The following is a 24,513-nucleotide window of genomic DNA, read 5'->3' as shown; positions in this document are numbered from 1 at the left end:
GCTCTGCGGCTTGCTTATCTCCCCAAACGGGCGGCTCACTCTCCCTATCCCCCCCCCCCCCACAACTCCCCCGCCCCGTGCGCGGCACCCGCTCCGAGCTCCAAGGCCTCCGGTTCCCCGGGTGGGCGGGGTGCGCCCCGCGGCACCGTGCCAGGGAGTGGCGTGGAGCAGGCGAGCACCCCGGCCCCCGCCCGGGCGCTGCGGGAGGTGCCGGGGGCCTCAGGGGCGGGGCGGGGAGGGGCCGGCGGCGGCGGCGGCGGCGGCGCGCGGAGCCGACCGCAGTGCGGCCGGCGCTAGGACCTGCGGGGGCCTCCCGGGCCGCGGCGCCTCCCGCTCCCCCGCTCCCCCAGCCCTCCTCCCCTCCACCCCAAAATGAGGAAACGGAGCAACTTGTTCCAAGTTGTGCAGCCGGGGCTGCCTCGGGGTGCGCAGCCAGCGCGCGGGGGCCCTCCTGGGTGTGGGCGCGGGGCGCGGCCCGGGGGCGCCCCCTGAGCAGGTGAGCGCGGTGGCGGGGGGGGGTGAGGGGAGAGACCGCGGGGCAGTGGCGGGGTGTGGGGGGGAACCCCGAGGCCTCCGGGGGAGTCCCGGGCGTGCGGCGGAGGGGCCGGTGTGAGCGCGAGTGTGCGCGTCCGGCGTGCGCGGCGGGTACGCGGCTGGGGTAGCGGGTGGTTAGAGGCGATCGGGCGCAGGGTGGGGGTATTTTTCTGGGTGCGAGTGTGCGCGTCTGCAAGCTCCCGGGTGTGTGTATCCGCGCGTCCACGTGGAGTGATGTTCGCGTGTGGCCGAGATGCGTGTGCGCGGCCCTGCGTGTAGCTCTGCGTGCCCTGGTGGCCCAGTGTCTGGCGCCCAGCGTCTGGCGCCCAGGTGTTCAAGTGTGGGTCTGTGTGTGTGTTGGGGGGGGACAGGTACACACATTTCTGGACGTCTGAGAGTCTGTCCGTGTGCACCCATGTGTAGAAGTGCACACACCTGTCTCTAGGTGAATGTGCTTTTGCTTGCGCGCCCGCGTGCCTTTGGGTACCTGTGTCCACCTGTGTCCAAGCCCCATGTGTTTCTGTGTGTGCTCGTGTGTACATGGGTCAGTATGCGTGTGAGTACACATGGGGCTGGGGATTTATGGGGGGCAATACTGGAGGGGCAGAGGCTCATCCCTCCAACCATCCCCACTGCCCAGCCACCTGCTGTGGGGTCCAAGGAGGAGAAAAGGGGTGGAAAAGCCCCTTCCCCAGCAGCAGTAAGAGACTGCATGTCTATCCTAGGTTGGCATTGGAATTGGGGGGCATCAGAGAGGCTCAGTTGGTGGCCAGAGAAGCCCAGCAGGGCTGCATGCCCGCTCCCCCCACCCCCTCCCAGCCCCACCCTAGGTTCAGAGATACTTGGGAATGACCTTGAATCATCCTCTGTTTCCTTGCCCTGCCCCTGCCCACTTACCAGAAAAGAGGAACCAAGCTCAGTTAGGTGGCACCATGTTTCCCACCCACTGTGGGGCTGCTGGAGAGCCTGAGCCAGGCACTTCACCCCTCCCCACCCTATGGGCACTTGCTCTGTGCCCACCTTGTGCATCTGTTGCCCTTCCGGGACAATGGCGGGGCTAGACTCTGGTCTCCTCGCTGATGTTCCATGGCAGCAACTCTGATAAGGAACTCCTGTGGGTAAAGACCACCTCCCCAGAGGGGCTTGGGGAGCCACCACCTGGAACCCCCCATGGGGATGCCCTCCCGTACTTGCCCCGACCTGGCCTGGGCAGGAAGTGGTTAGTTAGTAATGGCCGGCGCCCCAGCCTGCCTCCAATCTCCAGCTGGTCTCTGCCCGCCCCCAGGTGAGCCCTCGCTTCCTCCGTGCCTGGCACCCCACGTTCATCTCAGCCAGGATGCCAACGGTGAGTACCCCCAACCCGGGTGCCTGTGTCCTGGGCCGTCCCCCACCCAGTCCACACCCGCGGGACCTCAGCCCCGAGTCCGGGGTGGGGGTGGGGGGCTGGACCTGTGACTCCGGCCCCCTTCAGCCAGTGCTGCACACTCTTTCACTATCACCTGATGCTACATTTCTGTCACCTTTTCTTCCTGACCTTCTGCTTTGGGCCCCTGGGTTTGTGCCTGATAACTTCTGCCCAGGCTGCTCCCTCTTGATTTCTCTTCTGTCTCTGCCTTGCTGTCTTTTGCCCAATTTCCATTTCTCTCTCTCCCTGGGCCTCCCCCTCGTGCCCCTTTGGCCCTCCCCCCATCCCTCCTCCCGGCCTCAGAGGCGCTGGGCCCCAGGCACCCAGTGCATCACCAAGTGTGAGCACACGCGCCCCAAGCCGGGAGAGCTGGCCTTCCACAAGGGCGACGTGGTCACCATCCTGGAGGCCTGTGAGGTGAGTGGCGGCCGCGGGGCCTGGGCGCGCTTGGGGAGGGGTGTCTCTGCCGGGAGCCCGGACCCCGCCGCCCCACACCCACCGCCGGCTCCCTCCCCGGTAGAGTAAGAGCTGGTACCGTGCCAAGCACCACGCCAGCGGGCAGGAGGGTCTGCTGGCGGCCGGGGCGCTGCGCGAGCGAGAGGCGCTGTCGGCGGACCCCAAGCTCAGCCTCATGCCGTGAGTCTGGGGACGCCCCCCCACCCCCACCCCCGGGGCTGGGCGGCAGGAGGGCCCGGCCCGCCCGGCCCAGCGTGCCCTTCCGCCGGCCGCAGGTGGTTCCACGGGAAGATCTCGGGCCAGGAGGCCGTGCAGCAGCTGCAGCCGCCCGAGGACGGGCTGTTCCTGGTGCGCGAGTCGGCGCGGCACCCCGGCGACTACGTGCTGTGCGTCAGCTTCGGCCGGGACGTCATCCACTACCGCGTGCTGCACCGCGGCGGCCGCCTGACCATCGACGAGGCCGTGAGCTTCTGCAACCTCATGGACATGGTGGAGGTGCGGCCGCCGCCGGGCCTAGCGCCCCAGAGCCGCACGGTCTGCACCGTGGAGGTGGAGGGACCCCAGCCCGGCGCCCCCCCCCCCCCCATTCTGGCAACCGGGTGGGCCCGGGACACCCACTGCTGCACGCACAGTCCTGGTGTGGGAAGGAGGGGCTCGTCTCCGTGGACCACCGGCCCCACAGCTGGTCTGAGTCCTCTGGGCCCCCCTCTAGGGAGGGACTGGGGTGGCTCCTCTGGGGACCCCTAGGAACCTCCACGTTGACACTGATCCAGAGACCACCGCCCCACCTTCCCCAGGATCCTCCTGTTTCCTAGCCTGCATCCTTTCCGTTCCCATGGAAACCAGCCCAACTCCTCGGGTGGGAAGCAAAGCCCCCCTTCTCCCCAGCTCCTGCCCACCCCCTTCGGAGAGCCGCCCTGGGGAGGGCACAGAAGGCAGGGGTTCCCTGCACCCCCGGAGGGGCTCACGGCTGCCTCTGCTCCGCCCGCACCCTGCAGCACTACAGCAAGGACAAGGGGGCCATCTGCACAAAGCTAGTGAAACCCAAGAGGAAGCAGGGCACCAAGTCGGCAGAAGAGGAGCTGGCCAAAGGTAGGGGCCCCCGCCCCTCCTCATGGGGCCGGTGGCCAAAGCCGCATCACTTGAGCATGGCTTGCTGTGGCCGGCACTGCGAGCTGAAGACCTGGAGCAGCGCTCGGGTGGGGCAGAGGTGCCCACGGACGCCCAACGGCCCACGGGGAGCGAATTCCCACACCTGCTCTGCTTCCGGGTCCCCATCATCCACCCTACGGCCTGGGCCAGAGGCCCAAGCCCGAGCCCCAGCCCAGCCTCAGACCCTCCCACCAGACCGCCTCCTCTCTGGGGAGCATTCCCCTTCCGCCGAACCCCTACCTCAGCGTCCCCAGAGGTGACTTTCTATCAAGAAAATTCACCCACATCACTCTCCTGCCTTCTAGAACCTTCCCTTGATTGTAAGGGAAGATGGCTGAGCCATCTTTCTTAGTTCATCCACAAGACCCTTCCTCCATGCTCCTTACTTGCCTCCTTGCTTTCCTCTCGCCTCTATGCTATTGTGCATTCTGTTCCCTCCACCGGAAGTGCCCCTCCAGGCCCTGAGTAATGAAATCCCCGATGCTCAAGGCCCCGAGCAAATGCCCCCTCCCACGGCCACTCCTCCTGAACCTGATGATCGTGTCTGTCTCTCCCAGGGAAATCTGGACGTCTCAGGGATGGCCCCCAGGGGAGGCTGGTGTCCCCGTGCTTGATCAAAATTAAGGGCTCGTAATTTGGTGGGGGGGGGGGCTTTGGGCAGGAAGGGGAAGGAGTTTGAGACATGGAGTCTCATGGAGTCCCATGTTTGAGACAAGGAGTCAGGGAGGCTGGACCCCAGATGACCACTTAGAACGCTGGGAGATTCTGGAAGATTCGGGAACCTCTGCCAGAAGATTCCAGAAGCTTTACCAGTCTCCATGTCTGTTGTATTTTTTTGCTGTGTGTCCTGGGTGGCCAGAGGTAAAGGTCTATAAAGGGAAGAGTCCCTGGGGTATTTGGAGGGACAGTCTCCAGGTAGAAGAGAGAAGGGCAGCCCTAAAGGGTTTGCCAGCGCCACCCCCTGGACCCGATGGGGCATTCCCGGGAAGCCATGCTGGGGTCCATCCCCCACCCCGTAAGCCCCTTTCCTCAGGTCATCCCGGGGTACACAGGCTCTGTTGCTTTCCAGCACTTGATAAGCAGGCCCAGGAGTGGGGTGTCTCGGACAAGCCCTTGACCATTGCTGGGAGCAGCTGCATGTGTGCCCCTGGCCGGGGCGCTGTGGGGGACACCACCTGGCCTCTTGCCAGGTGGAGCCCGTTCCCCTCTGACCCGGTCCCTACCCCACAGCTGGCTGGTTACTGAACCTGCAACATTTGACGCTGGGTGCACGGATTGGAGAGGGTGAGTTTGGAGGTGAGTGGAGGCCTGGGTAAGAGGCTGAAGGAAGGGGGGCGTGTTCGGGCTTAGGAGTCATGAGGGGCGAGTTAATTCACACCCATGTTAGCACCTGCTCTGTGAGGGGGGCTGACGTCAGCTCAGGCAGGCCCTCGGTGATCGGTGATCGTGCTTGATGCCTTCACACCTCCAGGCCCTGTGCTCGGAATGCCACTCCTGGAATTTGTTACTTGGAAGGCTCTGGGGCTTGCTTAGGTCAGGGGTTGGCCTACCTTCTCTGTAACGGGCCTGAGTGCACCTATTTTAGGCTTTTCAGGCCAGACAGTCTGAGTCAGTGTTCGGCTCTGCCTTTGTAGCAGGAAAGCAGCCGCAGACACAGGTAAATGAATGGGCGGGGCCGTGTGCCAATAAAACTTTATTTGTAGACACTGAAACTGGAGCACCATGTAATTTTCGTTTATTGCAAAGTAGTATTCTTCTTTTGATTTTTTTTCCCCAAACATTTAAAAAGGTAAAAACCGCTCAGAACCTAGGGGCCTTAACTGACTGAGCCACCCACGTGTCCCTGAACTTAAGGGCCTTGCAAAAGCGGGGTGGCCTCTGACAGGATTGGGTCTGGCCCCCGAGCTGAGGTTTGCCGACCTGGGTTCAATGCTTCTCTTTGATCAGCTTGTAGGGGTGAGGGGTTTTCCAGGCCTGGGGCCCCACAGCAGTGTTGGGGCATGTGGGGGTCGGGGTAGGTGGGTATTCCCAACTGTTTGTCCCCATACCCGTTTCCCCCCCGCAGCGGTCTTGCAGGGTGAGTACCTGGGACAGAAGGTGGCTGTGAAGAACATCAAGTGCGATGTGACAGCCCAGGCCTTCCTGGATGAGACGGCGGTGATGACGTGAGTCCGGGGGCAGGGTGGGGGGTGAGGAGGGCATCCCGGGGTCGGGGACCCAGCCGTGCCTTCACGGCCCACCTGCTGGCCCCCCAGGAAGATGCAGCATAAGAACCTGGTGCGTCTGCTGGGCGTCATCCTACACCAGGGGCTCTACATCGTCATGGAGCACGTGAGCAAGGTGGGGGTGGGGCCTGAGGTGCCATCGGGGCCTGGGGGGGCTGCTGAGCAGCCTCGAGCCCCCCAGGTCCATCTCCCTCCCCCACAGGGCAACCTGGTGAACTTTCTGCGCACACGAGGCCGGGCCCTCGTGAGCACCCCCCAGCTCCTGCAGTTTTCCTTGTGAGTGGGGCTCCCGAGGGGGTGGGGCGGGGGGCCTTCCAAGGTCAGGGGGGCACTGAGGCATGGAGCAGGAGAAGCCCGGCCTTGGGAGTTTGCACCCTTGCAGCCACCCCCACCTCGGGCCCTGCCCCCTCCCCAGGCACGTCGCCGAGGGCATGGAGTACCTGGAGAGCAAGAAGCTGGTGCATCGAGACCTTGCCGCCCGCAATATCCTCATTTCCGAGGACCTGGTGGCCAAGGTCAGTGACTTCGGCCTGGCCAAAGCCGAGCGGAAGGGGCTGGACTCAAGCCGGCTGCCAGTCAAATGGACGGCGCCTGAGGCTCTCAAACATGGGGTGAGCCCCCCTCCGCCCCTGGGACCCTTGAAGCCCCGGTTCCGCCTGCTCTGTGACCCTGGGCACATCTCTTATTCTCTCGGGACCTCTTTCAAGGGAATGGCTCTGCCACCCCAGTGAGTGCTTGGCCCACGGTCGCTCCTTTTTAGCCCGTGTCTGGCCTCTCCCTTGTGTGACCCTCTCTGGGCCCCCATTTCCCCATTTCTGAAGCAGACGGGCTCTGCGCCGGGGCCAAGAATAACAAGGCCCCCTCCCTGCACTGGGTCTGAGTCCCACTCGGCTGGGGAAGGCTCAGAGGGAGCAGTCTGTTGGGAGGAGACCAGAGAGTGAAGGTCAGCCCGGGGGGACTTCCTGGAGGAAGCAGGGGCTGGCGCAGAAGTCCTTCGGGGCCCCTCCTCACCCTGATCCTGGGCCCCACAGAAGTTCTCCAGCAAGTCGGATGTCTGGAGTTTCGGAGTGCTTCTGTGGGAGGTGTTCTCATACGGCCGGGCTCCGTACCCCAAGATGGTGAGTGGAGTGTTGGGGGGAGGCACTGGGCCCCCTGCGGATCTGGCGACTGTGGCCCTGACCCCAGCCATGCCGGTGTGCACTCTGCCCACAGTCGCTGAAGGAGGTGTCCGAGGCCGTGGAGAAAGGGTACCGCATGGAGCCCCCCGAAGGCTGCCCGGCCCCCATCCATGCCCTCATGGGCGGCTGCTGGGAGGCTGAGCCTGCCCGCCGGCCGCCCTTCCGAAAACTGGCAGAGAAGCTGGCCCGGGAGCTGCGCAGCGCAGGCGCCTCGGCCCCGGTGGGGGGCCAGGACGCGGACAGTTCTCCCTTGCCCCGAAGCCAGGAGCCCTGACCCTGCCCAGTGAGGCCTTGGGCCCCAGAGGAGAGCGTGGAGGGCGCGGGGTGGGGCAGGGGCCAAGGCCTGAGGAGGGTCACGGCCGGTGAGCTGCCCATCTGGCTCGCAGCAGGGCAGGCCCTCATGGGGGACTCCAGGCGGCCCGTGGACACCACAGACCGGGGAGGCAAGGGGTCAGCGCCTCCATAAAGCCTGGTTCCAAGGACGGTGGGTGTCTGAGTCTCTCTGCAACCCTTGGCGTCCCTCACCCCAGGGGCTTAACACCAGGGGAGCCCCCGCCACCATCGCTCAGCCCAGGGCGATCCACCTGCCTGTTCTCTGCCCGCTGAGGGGCCTACCCAGCCGGGATCCTGTAGCCGCCGTGGGGACACGGGTCCCCAGGGATGGAGTGAGGAGAACCCCCAGGATCACAGCCACCCCCACGGACCTACTTACTATCATCCATGGCTCCCGCTGTGGTACCCCCACGGCTGCCGTATTCAACCCTTGGGGTCCCAGGCTCAGAGGACCGCGGGAGGGTGCCAGTGGCCACGGAGGCCCAAGTTCCACGCCGCCACCCCCTCTGCCCCAGCCTTGCCCCTCAGGGTGGATGTGCGGGAGCCCGGGGAGGGTCCAGTCCAGCCACCAGACTGACCCAGCGACTCAGGCGGAGACTGGCTGAGAAGTGCTGGCCCTGCCTCTCTTGTCCACACCCACACGGGCTGGGGCCCAGGCTCGCACCCCCAAGTTCTGAGCTTTGTGGCCCTGACCTGTGGTGACCAACCAGCCCGAACTGAGAGCATTTCTAGGATGGAGGGACATTAGTGCTAAACGTTAGTGCATCTGGTGAACTGGGGAGTTGGTCCCCCCCCACCTGGGCTCCAGCAGCCTCCTCTACAATCAGGCGTCTTTTCGGGGTGGGGTTGGGGATTGAAGGCCCACACCAGCGAAGGGCTCAGCGCACACAGCTGGTGCTCAGTTACTGCTGTGTCTGACAGTCGCCCCCTCTCAACTGATGTTTCCAGCCAGCCAGCTTCTAGGATGCCTGGAGGGGGTCTCTGGCCAGGCGGGGGTGGCCCTCTCCCCAGGAACCCCCAAACTGGGGCTGGGGAGGGGACACCAGACCATAGCACACCCGCCCCCTTTGGCTGGCCCACCCCCGCCTGAGCACAGCCTCAGCGGGGGGTGGGGGGGCTTTCCCAAGGTCACACTGACCTCCTGTGGTGCCCTGCCCCCGAAGCCCTGCCCACCCTCTGGTCTCAGTTTCCCCACCGGCAGCTGAAGGGGCTTCGGGATTCTTCCTGGGGGAGAAATGAAGGATGGGGGACCCGTCGGGCCGAGAGTGGCCTGACCCCCACCTAATCCAGCTGGAGGGGACACGTAGCCCCACCCCACCCCGCCCTTAATCCTGTTCTCTAAGCTGACACAGCGTCTGCACCCGAATCAGCTGCATCCGCTAAGCCACCAAAGCCTCTGTGCCTAACGCCCAGATCCCTCCTGCAGCCTCTTAACCCACCCGGGGCCAATTAGCTAATTGGGGCCTGAGAACAGAGCAGCTCTTTAGTAATGAAGCAATTAGGGACTTAGAGACCACCACCTCCCCGCCCCATATTGCAGGCCTCGTACCCCGGCCCCAGAGCCCCGAGCCCACCTCACAGACAGGGCAGCTGGGCTTGGAGGGTCCCAGGGAGCCTCGGGAAGCACCTGGGCTCAGGGTGGCTGGGGCCTCCTTGCCCGGCTCCCCCCAGCCCTGGGCGCTGAGCCCCTGACCCCCCCCCTCCCGGCCCTCAGCAGGAAGCACAGCTGGTTCCTCATCCAAGGCCGTTAGTGCGCGTAGTTGGACCCCCCTCCAGGGCCTCGCCCCCCTTCGCTGGGGAGGGGGTTGCACAAGCGGGCCCCTCCCTACAAAGCCAACATTCCGGCAGGTGCCTCCCACCTGCTCCCCGGTCCATACACAGGCCTGGACCTCCCTCCTGTCCTCTGTGTCACTAAATCCATCAGACATTTTCTTGGCCTCCCCTTGCCCCCCCCCACCCCCAGACTCCCCTCCTCTTGGGCCCCGGGCTCTTTGGGTGGGGGCGGGGGTGGGCAAACCGCCTCAGGGGCTTCCCCTGGAACCTGCTCTGGCTCTCGGGCCACTGCCTCTGGGACAATCTTGTCATCGACCTGTCCCCAAAACGGGGGCCTGGGTATGGCCGGTTCCTCCCTCTTCCCCCAGACTTCCTCCCCGAGGATTGTTCCTCTGTCCCCCTCTCCCCCCATGTCCATCCCACAGCCCTGGCCCTGATCAGGGCTCTAGCCTCCTCCCGGCCTCCCATCTTGCCCACAGGAGATATTCCTCCAAAATGCCATCTGACTATGTCCCCGCCCCTGCTCCACAACCTCCCGCGATTCCCGAGCACCCTCCCCTTCATACATGGCTGTGTCCAGGGTCTTAGCCTTGCCCTCCATCCCCCATTCTGAGAACTTTCTCTAAAAGAGCAACCCACCCTCTTCCCCACCCCCCCGCTTGAGTTTTCTCATTAGCCTTATGACCACCCGACACCCTCTATGTCTTATCTGCTGATTGTCTATCTCCCCTCCTAGCATGTCAGCTCCAAGATTTGTGTCTGTTTTGTTCACCTCTGTGAACAGTACCTGGTATACAGCAAGTGCTCAATAACGTTCATTGAATGAATGAAGAGTGAACTTCTATCCATTCCTCAAAACCCAGCGAAAAGGCCCCCTACTCCCCGGTCAGCTCAGTGTCTGGGGGAGGCGACTGGAACTGCCTTCACCTGTCAGGACCTCGGCTTCCCCCACCCCTGTCACCACCTGTGTGTCTACGAGGAACTTTTTCTAGCCCCAGCTGATAAAAACAGTAGCAGTGGACATTCACTGAGCACCTACTGTATGCCAGTCGCTGTGCAATGCTCTACTTTCATCTCCTCCTTGCCCCATGAGAGCCCCATCAGGTAGGTCCTGGCGTCACCCTTCTACAGCTAGGGAAACTGAGGCCCAGAGAGGGGGAGGCCCTTGTTGGTGTCCTACTGCGAGGGGAGGTGGACCCAGGCCGACGGTCACACCCCTCCGGAGCCCCAGCTGTCCTCCCCCATGCCCGCCCTCTGCAGCCAGCGCCCGGGCGGGAGGGGCCGCCTCCAGTAATCACCTCGCTCTAATCTTCACCTCGCCAGACCCCAACCCGCTCCCCGCTTGGTTCTGGCAGGGCCAGGCCAGCGGCAGACGGGGTGCTAGGCCCGCTGGGGCCAGAGCTGCGTGGATACTGGGGCTGTCGAGGGGCTGCTGGGGGCGGTGAGTACTGGGCAGGTGGGCACAGGTGGGCCCTGGTGGGAGTTGGGGGTGCAGAGAGCCCCCCAGGATGGGGGGCAGGACTATGGGGGCAGTGTCCCAGCCTCCTGCCTTCCTGGGGGTCCCGGGCACACAGAGAGATGGACGGACAGACCAAAGCTGAGCTGCAGGCCGATGGAGGCCGTCAGGGAGAGCTCGAGCGGGAGAGTGGGCATAGAGGTGGAGGGACAGACACACAGAGAGAAGAGGAGACGCACGGAGAGCGCGAGCATCCCTCGGTGGACCGGGAGGCAGGGAGGCCGAGTGAATGCAGGCCCCAGCGCGGCTCCCCGGCGCATCTCAGCCCGGGCCCGGCAGGGGCTGGGGGCTCCCCTGCCCTCCCCAGCTGGCCGTCCCTGCTGCCGTCTCACAGCCTCCCGTCCTGCTGCCGCCCGGCCAGGTGGGGGTGCGGAGAAGCCATGTTCCTGAGCCCCGGCGAGGGGCCGGCAGCAGAGGGTGGGGGGCCGGGCCCGGGCGAGGAAGCCCCCAAGAAGAAGCACCGGAGGAACCGCACGACCTTCACCACGTACCAGCTGCACCAGCTGGAGAGGGCGTTCGAGGCCTCCCACTACCCGGACGTTTACAGCCGCGAGGAGCTGGCGGCCAAGGTGCACCTGCCTGAGGTGCGCGTGCAGGTGAGGGCACCCCACAGCCCAGGGAGGGACCCTCCCGGTGTGTAGGCAGCAGGTCTCCAAGCTGGGAAGGCTTCCCAGAGGAGGGGGTGTGGGACCGGGACCTTGGCGGTTGAGTAAAAGTTTTCCAGTTAGAAAGCAGAAAGGGTGGGGGCGTCCGGCTGGCTCAGCTGGTAGAGCGTGCGACTCTTGACCTCAAGGTTGTCAGTTCGAGCCCCATGTTGGGTGTAGAGATTACTTAAAGTCTTAAAAAGAGAGAGAAAGTAAGAGAAAGAAAGGAGCCAGGTGATCTCTAAGCATCCAGGAGTGTGCACTGAGCAGTGGAGGGGTTACACTGGAGGCGTTTCCAGCCGGTGCAAAGCGGGTGGACGGGGAGGCAGAGTGTGGCTGAGAAAGATCTCCGAGTGGCTCGGACCCGGTGCCCAGGGCCAAGAGAGGCCGCGGAGCCTGAGGGGCTGGGCGGAGTGGTGAGGAGAGCTTAGCTTCAGGAGACTTGGGGCTGACCTGATGGGGGCCCTGAGAGGAATCCTTCGCTCGAGGTAGATAACACGACGTTGGCCCTGCAGCAGGAGGGAGTCAGGCCGGACAGCAGGCAGAACCCTGCAAAGCTGGGAGCCCCAAAGGACGCAGTGGGGTGGGGAAGAGTGGGCTGGCTCCTCCCCACGGACCCTGAACCAGGAGCACCCCTCTCACTACCTCCAGGTGTGGTTCCAGAACCGCCGGGCCAAGTGGCGCCGCCAGGAGCGTCTGGAGTCAGGCTCCGGGGCTGGGGCAGCCCCAAGGCTCCCCGAGGCCCCGGCACTGCCGTTTGCCCGCCCGCCAGCCATGCCACTGCCCCTGGAGCCCTGGCTGGGCCCCGGGCCCCCGGCCGTGCCAGGCCTCCCGCGCCTCCTGGGGCCGGGGCCCGGGCTGCAGGCATCCTTCGGGCCCCATGCCTTTGGTCCGGCCTTCACGGAGGGCTTCACCCTGGAGGAGGCATCCCTGCGGCTGCTGGCCAAGGAGCACGCGCAGGCTCTGGACAGGGCCTGGCCACCGGCCTGAGTCTGGAGGCCAGCTAGCCCTCTCATCTCGGCCTGTCCGTGGCCACCCACGTCGGTCCCCTCCACCACCTCCTCAGCCTGCCCTGCAAGGAGACCGGCACTGTCTCAGGAAGGAGATGGCCTGGCCTGGGGCCTCGCCCCCCCCCCCCCCCCATCCGCCAGACGGGCGTGCGGTGGATGGGGAGGCTCTGGAACAGTAAGGCTGCCATCACAAGCCACTCTGACGGCGCCCAGGTGCCCCGCCTGCACCTCGTCCTTCACAGCCGAGCCCCAGCTCTCGGAGAAATTCCCTTTCACTGCGCGCTCCTGTGTGCCTGTCCTGGGCCCAATCGCTTTACCCCTTGATGACCACCCTTCCCAGAACTCAGCTGGACTCGAGGACGAGGAGGCCATCAAGGGCAAGGAACAGGGTGTGACCAGGCTTGGGGCGGGCCCAGTGTCAGCACGACAGGGGACCTCCCCGTAGGACAGGGCAGCCTGGGTCAGGACAGGAGGGGAGGGGCTCAAGGGCAGAAGTTGCAAGTGACCAGCACCCTGCCTTTGAGCTCTGTCCATGAAGTGACCATAGGCTCACTTCTGGCTCCTCACACCGGTGCACACCACTGGGGTTCAAGCTGGTCTGCTCTTCTCGGTTCACTTGGCATCTCATACGAGAGTCCCATGGCCGTGTTTTCTTTACCTTGTGGCAGCTGGGGCAATCGCCTGCCCGCCCACCCACGCACCATCCATCTACCCACCCACCCATCATCCAACCATCCATCATGTAATGCGGATGTGATGGTGAACAGACAAAAATCCCTGCCCTGATGGAGCCGCCACTCCAGTGGGAGGAAGACAAGAAGCACAGTTAAATAAATACATACGTACACAAAACACCAGCTGATTTTAAGTGCTGAGAGAAAATAAAACCCCAAGAAGCAATCCTGAGTGTGTGGCAGGATTACAGTGCAACAGGGTGCTCAGGGGCCTCTTGGAGGTGACATCAGAGAACTGGAGGAGGTAAAAGAGCGAGCCATGGGAACACCTTGGGGAAGAGCCACCCATGCAGAGGGAATGGCATGTTCAAAGGCCCTGAGGCAGGGACCAGCCTGGTGTGTGGGAGGAACCACCAGGTGGCCCCTGGGGCTGAAGTGGAGTGAGCGAGGTACCAACAGGGAGGTGACAGGAGGCAGGTCTGGCCAGGCCTTGTGGCCATGACAACTCTGTGTGTACCCTGAGAGCCGCGGGGATCCACGGGAGGGTTGGGACCTGCTCTGGGCGGGCCACCAGGGAGGGCAGGTAATCCGCTTGGCAGAGTCCTCCTAAGAGGATGAGGGCTCTCGGTTCCCTGGGACGGGGCAGAATTAGTCCCCAGCCCCGCCCACGCCGCCAGACCAGACAGCACAGAGGAGCCTGCAGGGCCCCCGGTCCAGCCCCCCAGGTGGTGCCCGCATCCCGCCGCTCCCCCCCCTGCAACCGCATACCCTCTCAGGCCTCACCCCAGGGCCCCGGGACCCTTCCCCTAGCCAGGCAGGGCAGAAGCTAGGGCTGCTAGGAGCTGATTCTCACTCAGGCTGTGGGTCAGGTTCCTGGTGCCAAATGCAAGACTCCCGGATGCATTTCCTGCTGGGGTGGGCAGGGGGGCGGTTGAGCCCTGGGCACTAGAGGGGTGACAGGAGGACGGTGGATAGGCCTAGGTCCCGGGGCCCAACTGGCCAATGCAGAGAACACATGACCTTGGCAGGAAGGAAAAGGAAGTCCCTTCCCTCTGGCTGGGCTTGCTAAACTGGGTAGGGGGCGTCAGCCAGGAGTCCTGGGGCCACCCCTTTCCAGGAGAACTACCCACCGGAGCTACGAGGACCCAGAGCCAGAGAGAGCCATCACCTGGATACCAAAGCCCGAGCCCAGCGCGCCTGAAGGCAGAGCCCGCCCTGGACGCTTCCGTCTCTCTCTCGTGTTCGGGTAGTTCGGAACGGGTTTGAGTCCCTTGTGACTGAGATGGCGTGGCTAGAAAAACCTCCCCCTGGAGCCATGGGCCTGAGGCAGCCCCCTGCCTGCCTGCCAGCCCCAGACAGCAGCCAGGGCCTGCCAGGGACGGTCCCCCAGGGCCCTGACCCAGCCTCGCCGTGGGGACCAAACAGGCACCAGGTCAGGGGTCTCCTCTGTTCTCAGAAAACCCTGTTTTCTCCAGGAAAATGAAGTCTTCCATGGGGGCTGGGTGGAGAAGATGTGCTGTGCCGCGGGGGTCCTCCTTCGGGGCCTGGTGAGGTCCCTGGTGGCTCCAGGCGGCCGGCCCCTCCCCGCTAGAACTTCTGGTTCTTGCTCAGACGGTTGTGACGCCAGATGTTGTGTTTTCGCAGCAGCCGCCAGTACTCCCGGGTCTCGGGGTCCAGCTCTTCTAGCTTCTTGGGGGGGGCCCACGTTCATCTGGAACAGCCTGCCGTGGCGTGGGCAGAAGTCAGGGAGGCAGGGCAGACCCCCAGAGGTCCCCCACCCCAGGAACCGTGGGCAGAGGCAGCAGCAGGCTGGCCGGCATGATCCCGGGGCCCACCCTCCCACCCCGAGCTGGGTTCCTGGCTGTGGAAAAGCTGCCCCATCCCAGTGGTGCTGGAACTGGAGGTGGGCACACACCAAGTCTTGTGCTGCCTCCTGGCCACTGTCTGTGCCATCTGCCGGGAACACCTCCCCACCCACCCATTCAACCTTTCGGAAGCTTTCCTAAGCTTTAAGGATCAGCGCAGGTCAATGGCTTCAATGTCCTGCTACTGGTCCTGGGGCCAAGAGCAAAATCTTCCCTGTATCCCCCCTGGCCCTGCAAAGGCCGAGATCCGTCACCTCCCTGCCCCATCTCCCTCTGCTCTCCACCTTCACTTCCTGCTGTTCTGCTAACAAACCAGGTAAAGTCCTGCCCCGGGGCCTTTGCACAGACTCTTCCCTCTACCTTTAAAGCTCCTTCCACCCACTCAGATCTTGCGTCACGTGCCTCCCCTCCCCAGGGAGGCCCTACGGAAACCTCAGATCTGAGACCTTGCCCTGGCACGCGCTCTCGGGGCTCTCCAGCCTGGCTCACTCACCACTCGGGGTACTCCGCGTCTGGCTTCAGGACCACGTCCTGGCCCTCCTTGTAGATGTTGACGCCCATGGCATGTGTGGTGAGTCGGACGGGGTCCGTGCACACGTCTGGGTCCTTCAGGGCCTCACTGGCCACTCCACCTTTGCCGCCTTTGCCCCCCTTCATAACTGGGGGGTGGGAGAGAGTCATTTCTGCCAGCTGCGTCCTGGGGAGGCTGGCCTTCCCTTCTGACCCCTTTCTCCTGGTCGCGCCCCCCCCCCCCCGGGCCCCTGACTAGACAGTGTGCTGCACCCAAGACGATTTTAAGTGGGACGCGGATTCTGCATTAAACACTGACGCTTACAGTGACCAGGCCACTGCTTTCCAATTCTGTTTATCTCACGGAAAAAGAGCTGGTATGCGTCTTGAAGGCCCAACATTTTGTCAATTCCCTCCTTCCAACAAAGGAGGTCAGGCCAGGCTACACCCGGGTGATTTTGCCTTTGCTTCAGTGGCTAATACTCAGATGGGCCCCACTGCGTCCTCAAAGTTCCGGTGGCGACTTGCTCAAAATCACACAGTGCCTTTAAAGGCACAGGCAGGACTGGGACCCAACTTCAGGACAAACCCCCCCCCCCACCCCCCCGGCAAGAAAGACACCCCGCACCTGGGGCACTGAGTCCAATCACAGCCCAGGTACCTCAAACTGCGCCTGCGCGTATAGCTCGGCGCCTGCCTCTTTGCGCTTGCGCACTGATTCTAGGAAGCGCCTCCCCAAGCCAGCGCCTGCGCACTACTAACTCCCCAATGTCCCAAACCTCTCCCCTCTGGGTCCCTCCTAACCCAGCTCACCCGGTCTCTTGGCATAACCCCGCACCAGGAGTCTTCCAGGCTCGGCAGGGACCGGGAGCTCCCGGGCCCGCCAGCCGGTCCAGGCCCACGTAGTCCCAAAGAGACGTCTGGCCGCCATGACGTACGCAGACTGCCGGCACGTGCCCTTTTCCGGGAGACGACAGCGGCCAAGGGGGTGCTTGGGAGTTGTAGGCTCCTAGAGATTTCTGGGAAATGTATTCCACTCTTAGGCGTTCCGGGTATCTTCTTAAAAACTTTTTTCTTTTTTAAGATTTTTATTTATTTATTTGAGAGAGAGAACAAGAGAGGGGGGAGGGTCAGAGGGAGAAGCAGACTCCCCGCTGAGCAGGGAGCCCGACGCGGGACTCGACCCCAGGACTCCAGGACCATGACCGGAGCCGAGGGCAATCGCTTAACCGACTGAGCCACCCAGGCGCCCACCTTCAAAATTTTATAGATATCCTGTTACTGTTAAGAGGGGACTTTAAAGATATTTCATTTACTTATTGCCCTTCTTCAGTTAGCACTTATTTTAAGACCACGCCGTATGCATTCCTGATTCTATCCAATGAGCAATTAACGAAAGCCTGAAAGTAATTAGGTAATACCTAATAGACTCATTATATCCCAGCCCTTTTGCTAAATCCGTAGCCGGCTCGATCTCATTTAGTCCTCACAAGTAGGAGGTAGGTACTATTATTATCCCCAGTTTAATTACGGAAGCGAAGCTCAGGGATGAAAAGTTAGGCCAGGACTTGCCATTCCGCCCCCTTACTGTGAGCGAAACCGGAAGTCCGTCTACAATAGGGTCCCTGCGCTGCTTCCGGTGTCTCTCGAGTTGACTCACTTTAATATTTCCCAGTCCCATTTCTTCCCATCCATCTGCCATCCATTGGAATCATGCCCACAGCCGTAGATGGCAGGCTGTGATCACTAACCCCAATTTGTAATTGAGGAAACAGGTCCAGAGGCCAGCCGGGACTCCCACTCTGTGTAAACTGCGGCCCGGGATTCGAACCCTTGATTCCGGCACCTAGCGCTCCCGCGCGGCGAGGCTAGCGGGGAGAACTACATTTCCCAGCAGGTCCCGCAAACGTGCGCAAGCCCAGTGGGTCCGAGCGCTGCGCGGACAGACCTGCCGGCGCCGCTGCCGGGAATCGGCGATCCGCGGCCAGTGGAGGACTGTCCGGCTGGGGGCGTGGGGTTCTGGGGGGGTCTCGCGGTCTGAGGCCACCTCGGTTTGGAAAGTGAGTGTCCCGGCGGGGGCAGAGCGGGGTCTGGAGCTGGCGGCTGAAGAAGGGGGTCTGAAGTCTTGAGGCGGGGGGTCTGTGAGAGGACCGGGGTCTTAACTCGTAGCTTTAGGTGAAGTTACGTCTTCAGGCTGGGTTCTGAGGTCCGGGTCAGAGTCCGGGGTTGATCTTGAGCGTGGCGTTGGAAGTTTTGAGAGTAGGCTCTGCTTTCTGGCGTCTTGGATCTCTAGTATTAAGTCTGGGGTCCTGAGTCCGAGGTCTCGGGGACCTGCACCTACCGGGTCTGTATAGTCAGGCAGTGTCTCCAGCCTGGGTTACACGTCGCGGTGGGAGGAGACCTGGAAGAACCAAGTCTGGAGGAGCAGGGTCCCCGGGTGGGGAGAGGCCTGGGCTGACAGGTAACAGGGGAGTACTCCGGGGTTCGGAGCCTATGAAGCCACTGTCTTACAACTGCCTGTTCTGCATCTGGATTTCCTCTTCTATCAATTGGAGATCATAGCAGACCCTTCCTTGCAGGGTATGGTGGGGATTAAATTCTGTGTTCTACATGAACGGCGCCCACCTAGAGCTTGGCACCACGTTGGCACTCAGGAAATCTTATCTTTGAATCTCTCTTTCAGATGTTGGCCTGAGCCTGGGGTCCAGGCATGGAATTCCTGACAACTTCCCAATCTCCCTCAGGCCCTCCAGCAATGGACTTGGAGGAGCCCAGGGACACAATTTCACCCTCCCAGGACCTCACCCCCAACTGCCAGTGGGACCGGGTGCCGGGACGCTCCGGCAGCCTGAGTCAGATGGAACTCGATGGGCCAAGTATTGAGGACCTGGTGCAACAGTTTGAGGCTCTGCCTGGTGATCTGGTGGGCTTGTCCCCGGATGGACCTCCCTGCCCCTTGCACGTGGCCACGGGCCACGGCCTGGCCTCCCAGGACGTTGCTGATGCCCATGGGCTCTTGTCTGCCGAGGCCGGCCGAGACGACCTGCTGAGCCTTTTGCACTGCCAGGAATGCCCTCCTTCCCAGTCTTGTCCCAAGGAGCCTCCGGACCCTGCCCCTCGCCCGCTGCAGCCCCCTGAGGACCCAGACGGAGATACCAGTGCCCCGGAATGGGTGGAGGGAGCTTCTGCCGAGCATGGCGGCAGCAGGAGCTCAAGCAGCTCCCCGGAACCGTGGCTGGAGACGGTACCTCTGGTTGCTCCTGAAGAACCGCCTGCCGATACCCAGGTAGAGCCTGTCCCGCCCCCCAGGCCGCCTCTGCTGCCAGAAACCAAGCCAGGGGACTCAGTCCTGCCCCTCTTCTGTCTTCTTCCAGAACCCCAAGACCCTGGTGACATACCCTGCCCTCCAGGAGGGTGAGTGTCCTGCCCACCCTGGCCCCCAGGGACTTAGAAATTTCAGAATCGCCCCAATCAGGCTCCTCCCAAAATGGTACAAAGTTTGCCAGGAAGGAGTTGTTTCTAGAGAGGCTCGGAGGTTGGTTGAGTAGATTCCAGATGGTCTGGGAGTGGGGAGAGAGTGGTGAGAATGTTCTAGAATGAATAGGGGATGGAAGGGCATGTGTGGCATTTGTAGCATGGTTCTAGAGCAGGGCTTGGCAAATTACCATCTGCGATCAAATCCAACCCGCCTGTTCTGGCATGTCTTGTGAGCTACCAGTGGGTTTTATGTTTTTACGTGGTTGGAAAAAAACAGAATAGTATTTCTTGATGCATGAAAATAATGTGCAACTCAAATTTCAGTGTCCACAAATAAAGTTTTATTGAGACACCGTCATGCCCATTCATTTACGTATTGTCTACTGTGGTTTTCATGTTACAACGGCCAGGTTGAATAGTTGCAGCGCAGACCATCTGGCCCACAAAGACAAACGTATTTACTGTTGGGCCCCTGCATAAAAAGTTTGTCAATCTTGGGATGCCTGGATGGCTCAGTCACTTAAGTGTCCAACTCTTGAGCTCAGCTCAGGTCTTGATCTTGGGGCTGTGAGTTCAAGCCCCACGTTGGGCTCCAGGCTGGGTGTGGAGCCTGCTTTAAAAAAAAAAAAAAAAGTTTCTCAATTTCTGCCCTGAAAGCATGGAAAGAACCAGTTCTGGGCACCTAGAATGTTCTAGGATTAACCCCCCAAACTACCTGAGGCTGTAAGTCAAAGAGCAAGTTTTATGGTTGTGGGAAGGTGAAGCTGGTTTGGACTTACAGTTCCAAGAAGGTGCTGGAATCATGGGTGGAGCCATGACTCACCTTGGGAGTTCCAGAATTTGGCCTTGGTTCTAGATTAAAAGAACTTGGGCTGATAGTGTTCTAGAATGGTGAACAGAGCTGTCTAGACTGGGGGGTTTCATAATCATGGGGTGAATAGAGCATATACCATTCTAGCTCGGGGTGTTCTAGCACCGTGGGCAGGGCTGTCTGATTCCGGAGTAATCAGAAAGTTCTAGAGTCGTGCTATACAATAGAATCATAATGTGAGTGATGTGTAACTTTTTTTAAAAAAGATTTTATTTTGAAAGAGAGTGTGTGCATGCTAGCAGGGGGAGGGGCAGAGGGAGAGGGAGAGAGAAAAATCCCAAGCAGGGCACCTGGGTGGCTCAGTCTGTTAAGCATCTGCCCTTGGCTTGGGATCGAGCCCCACGTTGGGCTCCCTGCTTCTCCCTCCCCCTCTGTCGCTCCCCCTGCTTGTGCTCACTCTCTCTCTCAAATACACAAATAAAATCTTAAAAAAGAAAAAAAGAAAATCCTAAGCAGCCTCTCTGCTGAGTGCAGAGCTTGACACAGGGCTGGATCCCATGACCCTGAGATCATGACCTGAGCCGAAATCAGGAGTCAGATGTTCAAACAACTGAACCAGCCAGGCACCCCTGTGTGTAACTTTTAATTTCCTAGTTATCTGCTTTAAAAAAATAAACATAGGGGCGCCTGACTGGCTCGGTCAGAGGATGTGTGACTCTTGATCTTGGGGTCATGATTTCGAGCCCCATTTTGGGTGTAGAGATTACTTAGAAAACAAAAACTTAAAAAAAAAAACCAGGAAAAAGTAATTAACATTTTAATTAATTCAATCTATTTAAGGTGTTTCCATGTATAATTAATATCTTATAATTATTTTACCTTTTTTTCATACTAAATTTTTTAAAATCCAGTGTGCATTTTCAGTTGCCACATTTCAGGTGCCCAATCCCCACACGTGCCTGGCTGCTAGCATATTGGATGGTGCAGTTCTAGAACCCCAGAGTGGAGTTCTGTTGTTCCAGAATCTTAGATCACGAAAGATAATGGGCAGAACGGGCTGTACTTTAAATTCACTTCGAGTCATCCAGAGCTGGGGCCTGCACCTGCAGTTCTAACCCAAAAAAGCAACCACTCCTTGTTAAGACATTCTAGAACTGGGAGAACTGGCTGGTTCTAGATTGCTCAGGGAATTAACGGAGCTCGACGGCAGAGTTTTGTGTGGTTCTGGGCTAAGTTGGTGGAATTCTAGAACTATGTGCAGAGTTGTTCATTTCTGGACTACTCAGATCATTCTTGGACTCACTGGGGACAGCTGAGCTGTCCCGACTATTTGAGGATGTTCTAGAACCATAGGAAGAGCTACCCAATGCCATCATGATTAAGAAGTTACAGAATCACGGAGTGGGAAAATGTGGTTCTGGAGGGGTGCTGATTTCTAGAACCCCTGCAGAATTCTATGGTTTGAGAGCTGTCAGGGAGCTCTAGAACCACAAATGGAAGCCATTTGGGGTTCTGGACGGTGTGAGAGTTTTTAGACATGTGGGACGTTGTCTCTTCCTACTCTGGGCAGTTCTACAACTATGGAGTAGAGTTGTCTCCGGTCCTGGGCTGACAAGGGAGAAATCTAGAACAGTGGGCAAAGCTAAATGGCTTCAGATTGATTCGGGGAATTCCAGAACCACTGAGTACAGGTGACTGGTTTTGTAATGTTGCTGGTTTTAGAAAAGAGACTGCCTGGTTCTAGCCTGATGACAGAATTCTAGAAACACAAGGTGGAGGTGCCTGAGGGCTAGAGCGGTTTTTGGATCCTGCTGTGGTTCTAGACTCTCAGAGGGCTCCTGAAACTGGGTCCTCTGCCCTGGAGTCCGTGAGCCGTGGACAGAGTCCAGCTGGCTCTAGACCGACAAGAGGCTCTGGATGTCTGTGGCTCCTGCTAATGGGATGGTTCTGGAACAGTAGGCGGATGTGTATGTCTCAAGAGTGCTAAGCCATGGGGTAGAACACCGTGCTTCCAGACCACTGAGGGAGCCAAGACCCAGGGCAGAGCCCGTGGGGTTGGACGTGCGTGGCTCAGGGCTCACAGGGGCTGACCCTTCTCCACTGTTGCTTTTAGTACCTGGTCCCTGTGACCATGAAGACCTCCTAGACGGTGTCATATTTGGGGCCAAATACTTGGGCTCCACCCAGCTGGTGTCCGAGCGGAACCCACCTCCCAGCACACGCATGGCCCAGGCCCGGGAGGCGATGGACCGTGTCAAGGTGAAGCCAGGGCTGCGCAGCTGGGGTTCCCTGCGGCCAGTGGGCGGGTGGGCGGGTGGGCTGCCGGCCAGGTCCTCCAAGGCCCCTGGAGCCCAGCGCGGCAGAGGCTGGGTCTTCGCGGGCCTCCACCTCCCACCCACCCCCACAGGCCCCTGACGGGGAGACCCAGCCCATGACGGAAGTGGACCTCTTTGTGTCCACCAAGAGGGTCAAGGTTCTGACGGCCGACTCCCAGGTACGGAGCCAGGCCCGGCCTCCGGGGTGTGGGGGCCCCGCCGAGCGCCCGCACAGCCCGCCCACGCTTGGTCTCCCCCCCCCCCCTCCAGGAGGCCATGATGGACCACGCCCTGCAGACCATCTCCTACATTGCTGACATCGGCAGTGTGCTGGTGCTCATGGCCCGGCGGCGGCTGGCCCGGCGGCCGGCATCCCAGGCCCACAGCCATAGGCTCTACAAGATACTGTGCCACGTCTTCCACTCCGAGGACGTGAGCAGCCCTGCTCTGGGCGTCCTGGGGGAGAGGGGGACCCGGGCCGGCCCCACCCTATGCCAGAGCCCGCCTGGCCACACTGTCACTGCAGCATCCTTCCATTGGTCCTCGGCGCGGGCCGCTGTCCCCCTCCCCACCCCCGAAGCCCCTGGTCCTTCCCGTAAGCCTTGGAGACTGGCAGCCGACCCCTGAACCTCCCCGCTCCGGGCCTGTCTCCCTCCCCTCCCCTCGCCCCCCCATAAATTCCCCAAGACAGGGGCTGGTTTCCACAGTCCCCGAAGCCACAGGGCATTGTGCTGTCTCTTGGGAATGCTGCCTCCCTGTGGGGGTGGGAGGGCTCGGCTCTGGGGACGCCAGAGGGTTTGGGGGACCTGAAGGAGGTGGGTGGGACACCCCCCCGAGAGATGCTGCCCATCGGCCTGCAGGCCCAGCTCATCGCTCAGGCCATCGGCCAGGCCTTCACCGTGGCCTACAGCCAGTTCCTTCGGGAAAGTGGCATCGACCCCAACCAGGTGGGTGCCCAGCAGAGCCAGGGCGCCGCGGGCCCCGGCCACCTCCACAATGGGGACCTCGACCATTTCTCCAACAGCGAGAACTGCAGGGAGGTGAGCAAGCAGGCCGGTGGGCCCCCGCCAGCCCCCCAACAGAGCAGCCCTCATGCCTCCCACCTCGTGTCCCCCTCCCAGGTGTGCATCGAGAAGCGCCGGGGCGAGGGCCTGGGCGTGGCCCTGGTGGAGTCGGGCTGGGGCTCCCTGCTGCCCACGGCTGTCATCGCCAACCTGCTGCACGGGGGGCCCGCCGAGCGCTCGGGGGCCCTCAGCATCGGGGACCGCCTCACTGCCATCAATGGGACCAGCCTGGTGGGGCTGCCCCTGGCCGCCTGCCAGGCCGCCGTCCGCGTGAGTCCCCTGCAGGGTGGCCGGGGGCCCTTCCCTGGCGCGGTCCAGAAGGGGCAAGGTAGAGCATGAAGTCCTACCCGCCCCCGTGTGCTCAAGGAGACAGAGCCTTGGAGAGGGGACGCTGCTGGTCCGGGGGGGGCCTTGATGGGGTGAAGGCAAGATTCGAACCCAGGCGGTCTAGCTGCAGCGTCGGGAGCCTTCCTCTCTGCCCCGAGGCAGCCAGTGTGTTCTTGAGTCTTGACCCTTGTTGCCGGCTGGGGAAACTGAGGCTCAGAGCGGGGAAGGACCTGGCCAGGTCAGAAGGGCAAGCCCGACACGGTCCACGCAGCATGTTATGTTTGAGCGTGGCAGACGCTGCTAGCAATGTGCTCTCGACAGGGAAACTGAGGCCACAGATAGGGAGGGGAGAGGTCACCGCTCCGACCTGAGGCCGCCCAGCTTGAGTCTGTGTTCTTAGCTGCTTCTCAAGGGGTCTTCTAGAATCAAGAGCCTTGACTCTGAAGCTCCATTTCACGAGTGGGTAAACTGAGGCCCCAGGGGGCTGCAGTGTACCGAGAGGCCCTGCTAGGCCAACAGCCCATGTCCTACACAGGAGGTGAGGTCACAGACCTTGGTGACCCTCAGCATCATCCACTGCCCGCCGGTCACCACAGCCATCATCCGCCGGCCCCACACCCGTGAACAGCTGGGCTTCTGCGTGGAGGACGGCATCGTGAGACCCCAGCCCCAGGACGGGGGAGGCGGGGGGGGGGGGGCTGGTGGCCCCCGAGCGCGGCTGCCTGAGCGGCCGCGGCCCCTCCCTGTCCCCTCCAGGTCTGCAGTCTCCTCCGGGGCGGAATCGCAGAGCGCGGGGGCGTGCGTGTGGGGCACCGCATCATCGAGATCAACGGGCACAGCGTGGTGGCCACGCCGCACGCCCGCATCATCGAGCTGCTCACCGAGGCCCACACGGAGGTGTGTGGGCAGCGGGCGGGTCCAGGGGGGCGCCCCTCCGGCCAGTGCAGGCCCCCCCCTGAGCCGCTGGCCTTCTCTCTGGCCCCCCAGGTCCACATCAAAATGATGCCGGCCGCCACCTACCGCCTGCTCACCGGCCAGGAGCAGCCCGTGTACCTGTGACCAGCCACCAGCGCCCCCGTCCCTCCCCCTGCTGTGCCTTAGCCCCAGAAGCCCTGGGAGCCCGTCTGTGGGGCCTCCAAGGCTTCTGGGCGCCGTGTTATTTTCTGATGTAAAACATTAAATGCTTAAAAAAAATGGGCAAGATCTTGGATCGAGGTCTGTGGGGTTGAGAGAGGAGAGACAGG

The 24,513-nt window shown here is 61.7% G+C and overlaps 4 protein-coding genes across 4 annotated transcripts; 3 read left to right on the top strand and 1 right to left on the bottom strand.

Moving 5' to 3' along the window:
* Window positions 1-294: 294 nt before the first annotated feature.
* MATK (megakaryocyte-associated tyrosine kinase) lies at window positions 295-7,463 on the top strand. Its single transcript, XM_027585206.1, has 13 exons — window positions 295-496; window positions 1,820-1,879; window positions 2,243-2,356; window positions 2,460-2,575; window positions 2,671-2,890; window positions 3,394-3,487; window positions 4,778-4,843; window positions 5,613-5,712; window positions 5,803-5,887; window positions 5,975-6,048; window positions 6,188-6,383; window positions 6,804-6,890; window positions 6,985-7,463. The coding sequence occupies exons 2-13, from the start codon at window positions 1,871-1,873 to the stop codon at window positions 7,222-7,224; spliced, it is 1,401 nt and encodes a 466-aa protein (XP_027441007.1). The 5' UTR covers window positions 295-496; window positions 1,820-1,870; the 3' UTR covers window positions 7,225-7,463.
* A 3,007-nt stretch (window positions 7,464-10,470) lies between these two features.
* Window positions 10,471-12,206, top strand: RAX2 (retina and anterior neural fold homeobox 2). Its single transcript, XM_027587801.1, has 3 exons — window positions 10,471-10,497; window positions 10,934-11,168; window positions 11,868-12,206. The coding sequence occupies exons 2-3, from the start codon at window positions 10,953-10,955 to the stop codon at window positions 12,204-12,206; spliced, it is 555 nt and encodes a 184-aa protein (XP_027443602.1). The 5' UTR covers window positions 10,471-10,497; window positions 10,934-10,952.
* An 839-nt stretch (window positions 12,207-13,045) lies between these two features.
* On the bottom strand, window positions 13,046-16,248 carry MRPL54 (mitochondrial ribosomal protein L54). Its single transcript, XM_027584765.2, is given in 4 exon segments — window positions 13,046-14,598; window positions 14,600-14,621; window positions 15,259-15,424; window positions 16,089-16,248. Coding segments are annotated over 4 exon segments (417 nt in total). The 5' UTR covers window positions 16,207-16,248; the 3' UTR covers window positions 13,046-14,487.
* A 954-nt stretch (window positions 16,249-17,202) lies between these two features.
* APBA3 (amyloid beta precursor protein binding family A member 3) lies at window positions 17,203-24,484 on the top strand. The gene is made up of 11 exons (XM_027587904.2): window positions 17,203-17,335; window positions 17,959-18,561; window positions 18,650-18,689; window positions 21,677-21,822; window positions 21,971-22,057; window positions 22,149-22,310; window positions 22,739-22,918; window positions 23,000-23,212; window positions 23,805-23,924; window positions 24,026-24,166; window positions 24,257-24,484. The coding sequence occupies exons 2-11, from the start codon at window positions 17,986-17,988 to the stop codon at window positions 24,326-24,328; spliced, it is 1,737 nt and encodes a 578-aa protein (XP_027443705.1). The 5' UTR covers window positions 17,203-17,335; window positions 17,959-17,985; the 3' UTR covers window positions 24,329-24,484.
* The last annotated feature ends 29 nt before the right edge of the window (window positions 24,485-24,513 follow it).

Source organism: Zalophus californianus, chromosome 1 (genome assembly GCF_009762305.2).
Source record: "Zalophus californianus isolate mZalCal1 chromosome 1, mZalCal1.pri.v2, whole genome shotgun sequence".
NCBI lineage: Eukaryota > Metazoa > Chordata > Mammalia > Carnivora > Otariidae > Zalophus > Zalophus californianus.
Note: the sequence above shows the minus strand (reverse complement) of the source record. Positions and strands in the feature narration are given on the sequence as shown.